Source organism: Meleagris gallopavo, chromosome 6 (genome assembly GCF_905368555.1).
Source record: "Meleagris gallopavo chromosome 6, MGAL_WU_HG_1.1, whole genome shotgun sequence".
Classification (NCBI taxonomy): Eukaryota; Metazoa; Chordata; class Aves; order Galliformes; family Phasianidae; genus Meleagris; species Meleagris gallopavo.
In genome coordinates, this window is record NC_139409.1 from 2147377 (window position 1) to 2159887 (window position 12511).

Here is a 12511-nt window from a genome sequence, read left to right on the forward strand (position 1 = left end):
GTGTCTAAAATTCTTCAAATATCCACAGAAAGAGGATTTTTAAAGCAACTCTCCGTTGACTTCAGTGCAAAAACCAAGTGTGACTGAAGGCAGAAGTCAGGGGATCCCTTAGTTCAGTGGTTTCCATCCTTTTGATTTTGATCCTTCCAATGGATCTGCAAATTTCCATACCAGGATTTTAAACCTAATGGCAAGAATTTTGCTTTTGAGACCCTAAGTGTTGGTCTGATGACCACCACTGGCTGCAGGTCAGGGCCCGTAAACCACTGTACTAACGGAATCTCAATTGTGATAGTGGGTTTGACTTGGTGTAATACGCAGTACAGGAAAGGCAGGAAAGTGAAAACTAACACAACTGCAACTGAAGCCCCTTGGGTGTCTCAGGAGGCTCTTATTATAGTCATTTCCCAGAACCAACAAGAAATCAGGTAAACTGGAAAACGGACATAGCAGCCATTTTCTGATGTAGTAAAACCACACAGCAGTAATGTAGTCGTCTTGATGAAGTTATAGATAGACCAATTTTCACAAGGACAAAAGATTGTAAGGATAGAAAGTGAAAGCCTTCCTGAGATCCATCCATCCTCCTGTTCTTTGCCAAATGAGCTTGATTTTTCAATAGGTAGATCAAAGTGGTCACTGACTCCCGGAGAAGCCATGAACTCCCTCCTTGTACAAGTGTACTATACCAGACTTATCCCTGATATGATTCTGCTCAGAACAGCCATCATGGTCCATGGGTGAGCCTGCTCGTTGCTCTTGGCTGGCTTGGAGCAGCTCCCACTGTTTCACCCCGGGGGTCACTCAGGGATCTATTTCTTTTCCTATTACCAAGCTCAGTCAATTGCAAATCACAGACCAAAGACTATTTCATAACAACAAGCTCCAATTACATTTCTTCCAACAAGATCACAAAATCTTTCTGTTTATGGCTGTGGGAGTGACATTGCATGATTAATTCAGGGCTGAATTTGTAACCCCGTGAGCTGTTTTACAACCTCTGCTTTTATAGCATACTTGGCACAAGGAAACTTCATGAAGATATGCCATCCTAACAGTAATTCATGTTCCTCTACATACTGCATGTGAGTTATTTTCCTCTCTGTGTCACAGCAAGGACAAAGCATTAAAGTACCTCAACATTTATGCCACTGAAACAATTGTAGTGTTGCTCTACAAATACCATTCTCCCTGCAGTGCTGTTTGATGATTTACAGTATTCTGGTAAAGAACCACAAGGAAAGCAAGAATAAAACCAAAACACGTGAATACATAGATCTGGATACTGCCCTTAATGCCCTGGTGTGTCTGAATCCTCTTAATGTGTAGCAATGCATTATTGGTGTCTACAGAAGGTTGACCCAACGCTTCATCCTGACCAGGACCTTCTCTCAGACAGAGCCAACGTGGGGAGAAAGATAAGGAAATAGGATTGTGGAGTACCATTTTCCCTGAGTATTTTTCCAGAATCTGGTCATTTGCTGCTCGAGTCAGGAGGTCTTTATATTTGATGGCTCTCACTTGGATGTGGATAGCAACACTCAAACCCTGTGTCAAAAGTACACTTGAACTCTTGTTATTATCCTGAGTTAATATGAAAACATCGATGATGAGAAAAGAATATACCTCAGTTCTTGGCAAACCTCTGGCTTTCTTTTGTGTCCCAAATACCTGCATCTGGAAGAGCTCTCTGACATCGATGCTTGTTGGCATAGAATGACCTATGCCTACCCGAGTCCTCTCTCTCACCCTTAAAAGCAGTAAGCTATCTACTATCTACTGTTCCTTGGCTGTATTATCTCCTGAACTGCTTCTAGGAGCTGCTCAAGAGAGACAGCACTGGTCGTCCCATGCTCAGCCATGCAAGGATGCTCCTAGCATGTATGAAGAAACAATTTTGAATGCTAGGGAATATTCCATTCTCAGATTTGGCCACTAATCTAAATTTGTGTACCTAGCAGACTGCTTTGTGTAAGTTACTTTAGTAAAAAGGTATCTTCAGGAAGGCAACTTAGGAAGTTAGAGTGCTATTAAAGAGATGTGTTATTGGATGGTGTAAGATCAGCCCATATCACCCTACTGATTCTGTTGAAAGATGCATGGAAAAAATGGAACAGATTCTATGATTATGTGAGTAGTCCTAGCAAAGGGTTGAACTATTGTGCAGGATATACAGCAGTCAGTCCTCCTTTCCTAATAATTCCAGAAGGTTTTCAGCAGCATTTCAGGAAAGGATCACAATATATCTGTGGCTTTATTTACTGGCCCGTGCTCTCTGTCAGAAATACGTAACTCGTGTTCTGCCAGGCTGACATACATTTCCAAGTACTGCAACAGGAATAGAAACATTTTCACTTGGCTGGTGTGACATACTCTTCATTTACGCCTTCTTTTTCATATAATGTGTTTATGAACATTATATGATGAAGTTGATTTGCCAGATTTGGAAATCAACAGATGGTGATGGGTATATGGCTGAGCTGCAGTATACCCATGCACATCCTGATGGACATACAGATACATGGACACCAACAATCAACATGGATAAGATGGCAAATATGTTTGAACCTCAATGAGATGGTTTTAGAGTAAGACACTGACGTACTTACAGAGCTGGACAAGGACCATACCTTCAATGGTAATGGCTTGGTCTCCTCTTCTCTCCTGGGTCAGGGCTGCAGCAGTGTGATGGTAAAGTTCTGCTCCACTTTTTGCCGACCCTAATCTGTTCACCAGCTAAAGAGAATCATGCGGTACTGAATTAAATGCAGGATGCTTTTCTACAATAAAATCTTTCCATACTGTAACAATAAGTATTTTGCAATTACATGACAACAGAAACAGATGAAACCTGTGCCCCTAGATCTGAGCACAGTTTCAATGAACACGTGCTGCTCAGTAAGTTCATTATAATGCCTTACCATGAATGACTTACACAAACAAGTCACGGTACAACAGCTATCTTAGTTACTCATTGTTTGCTCTGTGATTTGGTCCTAAGGTAACTATCTCTACCAAGAGGTCAGATTCCTGCCATTTAAGTGGTAGTTAAGCAGTTGTGTGTTTTTGTTTGTTTGTTTGTTTGTTTCATCATCCTTCAGTCTACTGAATCTTACTCAACCAAGGCAACACTGGATCTTTGGATCTTAGCTAATGGCAGAAGCCAGGTGATGTGCTTTTGCTAAAATTCTAGTAGAAGTCTTTAAATTGGATCAGATCACATGAAAAAATCAATGGAAAAACTGTGAAGTTGCTGTGAGCTCAGCCACATCCCCTTTTATTGCTGAGTCCTGAGAGCTTATTACTATTTTATAACTGTGAGTGCACAGACTATGACTAATTTTTAGAAAATATTTCACAGCACGTTCTTTCTTATTTTGAGATACTTCTCATGAATGCTTGCTAAATATACAGGAATGGCAGTAGTTTCCATTCCTATTTACTTCACTTCTTCCTTTTGGATTTGTAGTGACATAAATCTGTTCTAGTTTAAAGGTGGTCCTGAGAAAATAATCACATCAGAATGATCCCAAACTTCAAAAGATGCAGCTCTAGAGGTCTGGATTTAAGTTCCAGAGTAAACTCGCTCTATCATTACTAGAACAACCAAACTCTCAGATCAGAGTCGTCCTAAGCTTTCAGACGTTCAAGGTCCAGATCAAGGGAGAACCTGACTTGTATAAACTCTTTTGATATGGCATGCAGCAACAATTTCTCAGTCACTAATCTCATGCAATGAATCTCAGTGCAGTGACTTCTCCAGTCTACATCATGTCAGCAGATCTTTACATCTCTCTGAACTTACTTCACATTCGTAGTGTCCCATATCTTCATTGGAAGGGTTCTTGACCACCAGGACTATTATACCACTCCGTGGTTCACTGAAAGTCTGGTATTTATTTGTGTCCTTCAACAATATGCCATCCTTGTACCATCTGCATGGAGAAAACACTTCATATGAACCAGAAAAAAAAGCAGTATCAAGAGATTCCCAGTTCACTGATCCTTCTATCAGACCAGTGAGCATACAACTCAGGAGTTAATCATTAGCTAAATGCTTGTTTCTTGGAAGACAGTCATGCAGAAAGGTAGATCACATGTGGATACTGAAACACGTGGGGTGCTGAGACCCTTCTCAAGAAATCTCATCAGCCAATGCAGGGAAATGTGCTTGTAATCATGAGAAGTTATATTGAGCTTTCTGATTATTCCAGACGGTTTGCTCAGTTCAAGTGTAGGACAAGGAGAATAAAGCAATGACAAAATGTTGTCAGGGAATGAGTTTTTATATCTAAGCATTATCTGTAAGTATTGTTTCAGATTCTAGCCAGAAAAAAAAAATACTGAGAAACTAAGGAAGGGTGGGATAGGGAAGAACCAGCGTGGGGATGGTAGTAAGGTGAAAAACTCAAAGAAGAAAGAGTCATAACTTGGGAAAAAAAAGCAAGGAGGGTCTTCAGACCATACAAAATGGGAATGTGAGATTTGTTCCCAAGCTGCTTGAGGAACTGACCTGATCTGAGGCCTCGGTGCTCCTTCGACAGTACAGGTAAATTGAGCATCCTCACCCTCCACAAAATAAGCATTTCTGACCTTGTTCACAAACCGTGGTGGCACTGCAGAGCAAAGATAGAGGTAGTGAACAGCTGGGAATATGACAATGCTCTAACAGATACAAAGGTGTGTCCCTGACCAGATAATTCTCAGGATTTCAGTGCACAAAGCAGTAAAGACCTCATTTTTGACCTGAGATTTCACTGCTACTGTATCTTCAAGAAAAATTAATCTCTCTTGCATGCTATATAGAACTTCTGGAACGTCTTCATATTGATGCTTAGGGAATTACACTGCTCTTTGAAACAACACATCTGTGCAGGTCTTTACCTTGAACAAGGATCTTTCCTAAGGTACTGGCATTTCCAGCAGGACTGGAAGCAAAGCACATGTACTGTCCTGAGTCAACGCCTGTTAGGTTGTCCAAGATCAACGTGCAGGAGCCATCGGGATCTTCTATTATAATGTGATGGGGATCCACCTCCACTGGCTTTCCATCTTAAAAATTAAGGGAAAGAACTCTTTGTAAATAGTTCAGTACCAGTTTTATGTTTTCTCCACAGGAATTTTATCCAGTACTTTCACTTCAGAGGAATGAGAGCTGCATTTGCTTTTTAGCACCTGATGTTAGTGATTGAAGAATGAGCTCTTCATCACCCTCAAAAGGAAATCTTCCTGTAGGTAAATGGGAGGACAGTTGGACCGGATGATCTTGTAAGGTCCTTTCTACCCTTGTGATTCTATGATTCTATAAATCACTCTTTGGGTAAATCATTTGTCACAGAAAGATCTATATTACCTACAGCTAAGATTAAGGCTAGAATTAGGTATTTCTAGGTGACCAGCCTTTAGATTACTCACTGACAGCTTGACACAGAGCAAAGCACAGAGAGAAGAAACTTGGAGTACGTGTTTCCTGATGTGCTTCTCATACCTTTGTACCAGCTGACAGACGGCCTGGGAGCTCCTGTCACTTTGCAAGCCAGCTTCACTGTCTCTCCCAATTCGGCTGTACAGTCTGCCAGTTCTTCCTCAAAGTCTGGAGGAACTGAAACAGAATCAACAGGTTAGCTCCGAGGAGGATAGGGTGACTATGGCATGGCTGCTGCAAGGTAAGATGATAGGCAGCATTTCTGGAATTCTGCGAGGTTCAGAAAGGAAAGATGAACAAAGCTGCCAAAGTAATTCCCCAGTTAAAATAAACCATTGATAGCCAAACAAATACTCTGTTGGTCTCCATACAGCCAAATATATGCTTTGTTAAGAGATTTTTTTACTTATTCCTAGCACACAACACTATATAATACTGTTCCTATAGTCTTCTTCATTAGAGCATCTCACTAAAAGCCCAATAAAGAGTTCAGACTTTTTTTTTTACAGCATATATACACTAAAACCAATTCTGTTCTGGCATTTTAAAGTGCCAGATTTCCTATGATGCAAATTATGCCTTTTCTAGCTTACACCTGTACAATAAAAATCTAATATCCCTGTTGAAAAAGTGTGTGGATTAAAAATCGTCTTGAAATGACAGTGAGAATGAAGCAACCTGGATGATAACATAAAGATCCAAGCAAATCCATGTGCCCAGACACAGCGCTGTCAGCCAGAAGTTGAGGGTGAAATGTTTGACACCCTATAAATAATAAGGGACTTTTTATGGTTAGAGGTAGGGCTCTAGTTCAAACCTTGTGGATCTTTCCAATGGAGCGGTCTGGGGTCTTTGTCACCAAATCCTGTGGTTGTCTACCTTCCTGCAATCCCTGCCAGAATAAATGCACCTCTAGTGCCAACTGCAGTTCGTATTTTAGGTGATTCAGTATTTCATTTCCCTCTACATCTTCGGAACTGTTGTGCAACCTACTCTAGGGAACCTGCTTCAGCAGGAGGTTGGACTCAATGATCCCTAGAGGTGCCTACCAACCCCTGTGATTCTGAGGTTCCATGACTCTGTGCTGAAAAACACCCCTTTTATTGGCAAGGATTCTAAATATGAAGACAGAACTGAGCAACTACTTCAGCCTATGGCTAATCCTCTATCAAAGCTAACCTGTGTAAGGGGGGTGTTGAAATGGCAGTGGAGAGCCATCTCTTCTCAGCTCGTCACCCCGTGTTTTACAAATTTTGTCTATGGACATGAAGAGTGATAAGAAAGATATTCACTTGCTCTGCTATTGCCTCCAAATCACACAGGTCCTATGGGACCTCTGTCACGTAAAGCTGATCACTTTGGAGATATACAGTCTTGGTTCTCTAGATGGTAAATGGAGAGAGTCATATCTTACGGACTTGATCAAGGTGCCTACCCTAGTTCAGATGGAGTACTTAACTATAACCATTCCAGTTAAAGCTTACTGCTTGCAGTCAGGCTGTGCGAATTGCTATTCAGAGCAGCTATGTGGTTTTAACCTGTGGGAAGCCTCCAACCCTCATTCAGTTGAGGAGGTGGCAGATGACTCCAGGTGGTTTCCATTTGTCCTAGAAAAAAAGTGTCCTTCTTCAATCAGGGAGCCAGTCCCAAGCAAGCCATACTCACTCCAGACAGGTTGGCTGATTCGCTGCTGTATGCCACAGATTTCTTTCACCCAGGAGTTCTTGATGTTCACTGTACGAGCCTGAAGGAGGTACTTGCGGACTGAGTCCTCCCGCTCATGCCAGATCTCAAAGGCACGGTCATCCCCTTCCACCATGTCGTTCACATCTATGTTGTTCAGCTGCAAACAGGAGGAGTGCAAGAGAGTCAACACAAATCCTTCGTTCATTTCAGGTCGGGCTGCATTCCAGCCAGAACTGAAATCTCAGAGTTTAGTGTGATTCAGATCTGGACCTAGCCTTTGTGAATCAGAACCATTATCAAAACAGGTTTTAAATGGAAACAATTATTAAATACCAGCAAGTCTGCTGCTGTCAGTGCGTATACTCTTCAGTGGACACTACTTATGCCATTCCCATCAAAGCTATATTACGTGCTCTGACAGCAAAAGAGGAAATTAGAGTAATGGTCAGACAGGGGGAGAAATGCAACGTGGCTTTGGCTGAACAGCAATCAGAGTCACTGTGCAACACTTTCAATGGAATTTCTGACTTTTGGATAGCAAATAAACGTTTTCCTGGCAGTAATTATTACATTTCAGGAAAGTCAGGAAATTATTACAAGTCAGGAAAGTCCAGTATTAAAGGGTATTTCAGGGTGGGGCACATAACCGCCCTAGTGCATAATGCCGTAGGGTTGACATTGGGCTTAGTCAAGAACTCTAAAAGGCTTTTTATTTGCTTGACCTTCATGATGTTCTTGAAGATGTAACTGTAAGTGTCTGTCCTTGTGTCTCGCTTCGGTTTGCAGATCACAAGATAATTCCTGAAGAGGAAGACATGTCTTTTGTGTCCTTTCCATGCCATTCTCGCTCCTGGAGCTCCTTCCCACACAATGAAGTGGCCCTGGCAGGAAAATAAGAAAGAGCACATAGTTACACTGGAATAATTGCTGTGGTGACATTATACCATTTCTCAGCAAGGAGATAACAAATTTTTGGGAGATAACAATTTTAACCATTACATCCTTATCCTATGCACCATTGTTTTATTACAACGTGGTTTATTACACACTCATTTGATCTCCTTCACCAGAGTAGGATGTTCGTTTTCTGTACCCTCGTGAACTGACAACTCCATTTAATAGGTTCCCCCTGGCACCACTGGGGAGAAGCAGGCACATCTGGGGTGTGATTCAATGGGTTTTTGTTATCAGATGTCTAAATGCAGACAGCTGAGTTATACCAGACTGTCTCAAAATTGCTGCAATTAACCTTACAACTCTACTCAGCAGAACACTGTGATTCTCATGAAAGAGGGGACACAAAGAAGCAGAGTAAATGACTTGCCCAGTGTGACACAATAAGTCTACAAAGAGACCAAAATTTGAGTAAGCATGCTAGAAGTCAAGAAACATAAAATCATTCAGGTTGGAAAAGACCTCTAAGATCGATCACCAAGTCCAACCCAAACCCACCCTCACCATGCCCACTGATTGTGTCCCTCAGTGCCACATCTCCACAGTGTTTGAAGACCTCCAGGGATGGTGACACCACCACCTCCTGGAGCAGCCTCTTCCAGTGCCTAACCGCTCTTTCTCAGAAGTTATTCCTAATATCCAACCTGAACCTCCCCTGGTGCAACCTGAGGCTATTACCCGTCAACCTATCACTGTTACCTGGAAGAAAAGGCCAACTCCCACCTTGCTACAGCATTCTTTCCAGTGATTGTAGAGAGCTATAAGGTCTCCCCTGTAGTCCTAAACTGGTTTCTTAATAGATAGGTCATCATTCCTAGAGTGACCTGGAGAAGCACACAGCTCTTCTGAAGACACACAAATGAGTTTTAAAATGACAAAATGCTCAATTTACTGGAGCATGTACAAAGTATGTATGCTACCTTGAACTGACATGCCCTGCAAGCAAACTAGTCTCTTTAAAAGAAGGTGGAATTGGTCCATGCACTTTGCCCATAATAGGAGATAATAAAATACTTTAAAGATCATGGTGGGGGAGTTGGCCAAATCAAATCCTTTCCTATGTGAAGAGAGTGTTGGAAAAGGAAATAAGTACATCACATGTGAGCTGGCCCATGAGCATCAGTACTCTTGTTCTTTAAACCTTTGTCAAGCCAGTAGACCCATCTTTCCTACATAATGAGACGTGTCACACTGAACAGCAAGAAAGGCAATAAAAAAGTACTCTGTTTCATATATGGAGCTTCTAATGGAGCATCTTGTAGGACATACGTTGCACTAGCAATGGTGCACATATCACAGTTACCTGTCGGATGGGTTCACCAAGGCTTTCCAAGGTCCCTGGGTAGTTCTCAATGAGTGAGACATGGAGGTTGTTTTCTGCTCTTCGGGTGAGTGCAGACACGATGGCATAAGCCTGCTCCAGCAAAGTGCAGTTTTGGCTGTTTCTTGCTTTGTTTCGGATTAATTCCTGTAGAGAAACAATGCAAATATTACTGTGCAGTGAGAAAAAATAAGTACAATCCTAAATGTATCCACTGTAGTTCCTCTAGTGCTCACCCTGACAATATCATTCATGGGGCAATGCTAAACTAAGAGTAGACATCAGATAGAAATATGAGAGGATTGAAAAAGTATGAAATAGCAGTTATTTTTTTCCCCTCATATTTGTTCACGTGCCTCTATTCCAGCTCTGAAGACATGGGAAGGCATCTATGTTTGCTCTCTGTTCCAAGACATCCTTAAAATTTTAATGTTTGTGTGCAGGTGTTCAAAATTAGAAATTCACTCTGATCCTTCTTCAAACAATCCAAACTGCTCACTTTTGTACAGCTAAAGTACATTTTGTTTTTTTGGCAAGACAGTCTTGTTTCTGGATACTCTTGTGCTACTTCCCATGAAAAATACTATTGAAAATTGATGTATTTAAACTTCTGTCTGTGGTCTAGGGGTTGGAGTTGGCTTGTGGTGTTGGAAACTGTGAACTTTCATCTGGATTTACAGTCATAAAACTATTCAGAGAGTACCATCACTGACAGTGATTACTGCCTCAATTTACTCAAGCTTTTGACAGTAGTTACACCAGAAGGAAGCTAAGAAATGGAAAATAAAGAAGGATGTTCTGCACAGAGCAGAATATAAAGCTGTCAGAAACAAGCATATAGCTTATGCTCTTCACCTTGATAACAGTCTGATACTGCTGGATCCTGTTGATGGGTTTTTCCAGATAGTGCTGCAATGGTGGGATAAGTGTCTGTGAAGGGTCTTCCTTCATTAAAATTTCATCTGTGTATCTCTGGAAAAAAAAATATGTAGAAGAACGAGTAATTATTATTATAAAAGCAGTAGTAAGGATTATGCTTGGAAAAATGCTCATATGGTACTGCTTCACACACGTTCAAGAGGTATTTTGGTTGCTGTTTACCTTGTAGAAATCCTGGACAGCTTTGCTGACAACAATTGACTCCGCCTGCACCCGCCCCACCAGGTACTGGATGTACTTGTTAAATTCTGCCTCGTGTTTAATAAAGCACATGGCCACATCATCATCAGTGTCACATTTCTGCAAGCCTCGGAGGAAAGCACTGTGGAAGAAAAGAGAAAAGAGGTGAAGTCGATGCAATGAGGGTAGAACACAGACAGATCTCTAAATCAGCACAAGCTCAGGTCAACACAGACCGAAGGAAATGATTGGGGGACCAAGGGATGCTGACGTGTTCACATTAAGCTTCCCAGTGTCTCTTTACCCAGCACGGTGCTGTCCCTCTTTGCTTGAATTTCTGTAACCATAGCTGGCATAGCTATAAAACCAGTAAGTGAGCCACTTCTTGGTTTTAAAGGAAGACACATGGGGATGCCTACCTGGAATGGAAGCGAGTAATATCATCGATATTTCTGAAGATGGTGGATTTCTGACTGGCAATAGCTCCTGGGACACTGGGACAGGTCTCGGTGTACCTAAGGTGATGAGTCTGGAGGAACTGTAGATCTTGAATGTAATCCTCTTCTGAGATCAAAAGCTCTTGAATAAGAACACTGAAGGGAAAACGAACAAGCAAAAAGAAAAAAACAATCATCACTATTATCCTCAACATACTGAGGGGTTTTTGGCATGAAAAGTAGAGGCATTTGATCGGAGGAATAGATATCCTGGAGTGATCTGAAGAGGTTTGTAAGGGATCTGATCACAAAGGGAACTTGGATACCCCACTTATGTTGGGACACCTACTCCTACCTCACAAGTATCTACTGCTAGGGCAGATGGAACAGAACACAAGTGACAAAATGACCTGTGTAAAGTAAATAGCAGCAATTTTAGTGCCACAGTATGCCACCAAAAAATGCAAATATCTCTATGATAGAACACTCAGAACACGCTGCACTACAAGAGATTAACAAGAGGTTGTAGTGGGGCTTCTGCGAGAGCTTTCACTATTTATCAGAAAACTGTTTATCTGATATAGAGCACACTGAACTAAGAGGTACCAAATTGTAAGGGGTTTTTTTTGTTTGTTTGTTTGTTTGTGTGTGCGTGTATGTGTGTGTGAAATATGAAGCCTCCAGAATTCCATCACTAAAATCCTTCTTTCAAGTCTCCCAATGTGATTTAGATTGCCTGGAATTTTCCTTGGCTTTTTTTATGGCAGAAATCATTCAAACATCAAAAATCCTAAGTCTTAGAAAGAGTAGATGGCAAATCTCAGAGGAACATCTCTGGCAGGAGTACCTCAATGCCAACATTCATGTTACATTAAAAGACAACAAGAATCAGCATTGCAAATATCAAACAACAAGAGCTTACCTAAGTTTCCTTTTATATTCATCCTCAGAAACACATTCTCCAGGGAACTCGGGAACTTCTGTTGTTCCCCACTCTGGTGACAACTAAAACACAAGAAAAAAGAAATATATTCATCTGATAGTGATTTTGTCAGTAGATGCTGAATAACATCCCCCCACGTCCCTTTCAATAACTACTAAAGCAGAAGTCTGTAATTAATTGGAGGATTATAAGGTTTTTCAAACCCAGGTACTCCTGCAATCATGGAGAATATAAAAAAAGCTTCATCAAGATCCCTTCAATAGCTTCCTCCCTGTCAGACTGTGCAAGAGTGATGTCTATGAATGGCAACCAAACTACTTAATTGTAGATAGAAAATAAGTACAGCATGATCAGTCACCTTTAATCTCTTGTCCAGGTAAGCTGGAGATACCCAGCCCTGCCGAGAGGGGCTGGATTTTGTGGGTTTGGTCCTGACCAACCACTTTAGGGGATGAGCTGAATCAAGGACTTCCACATACTGGCCTTCCTTCAAAGTGATGGTCTCCTTGTCAGGCGCAGGGGGCACGTAGTCAGCTGTGACCATGTAGACATCAAAGATCTGCAGGGATGAAACAACAGTTATTTGGAGTTCTGAAGTGAATACAGAAACACCAGCAGAACAGAAG

The 12511-nt window shown here is 41.5% G+C and overlaps 1 protein-coding gene across 14 annotated transcripts in view; it reads right to left on the reverse strand.

Annotated features, from left to right (window-relative positions):
* The window catches only part of OBSCN (obscurin, cytoskeletal calmodulin and titin-interacting RhoGEF), a 170363-nt gene that overhangs the window by 37312 nt on the left and 120540 nt on the right, over positions 1-12511 (reverse strand). For all 14 annotated transcript variants that reach the window (XM_010712264.4, XM_085226863.1, XM_085226867.1 and 11 more), the window contains 13 exons: positions 12244-12444; positions 11865-11947; positions 10925-11098; positions 10488-10647; positions 10242-10358; positions 9369-9533; positions 7834-7992; positions 7091-7268; positions 5489-5602; positions 4885-5052; positions 4514-4616; positions 3806-3935; positions 2631-2736 (listed from right to left, as the gene is read on the reverse strand). In XM_010712264.4, coding sequence (XP_010710566.2) covers positions 2631-2736; positions 3806-3935; positions 4514-4616; positions 4885-5052; positions 5489-5602; positions 7091-7268; positions 7834-7992; positions 9369-9533; positions 10242-10358; positions 10488-10647; positions 10925-11098; positions 11865-11947; positions 12244-12444 — 1858 coding nt within the window. The remainder of the gene's footprint in view (positions 1-2630; positions 2737-3805; positions 3936-4513; positions 4617-4884; positions 5053-5488; positions 5603-7090; positions 7269-7833; positions 7993-9368; positions 9534-10241; positions 10359-10487; positions 10648-10924; positions 11099-11864; positions 11948-12243; positions 12445-12511) is intronic.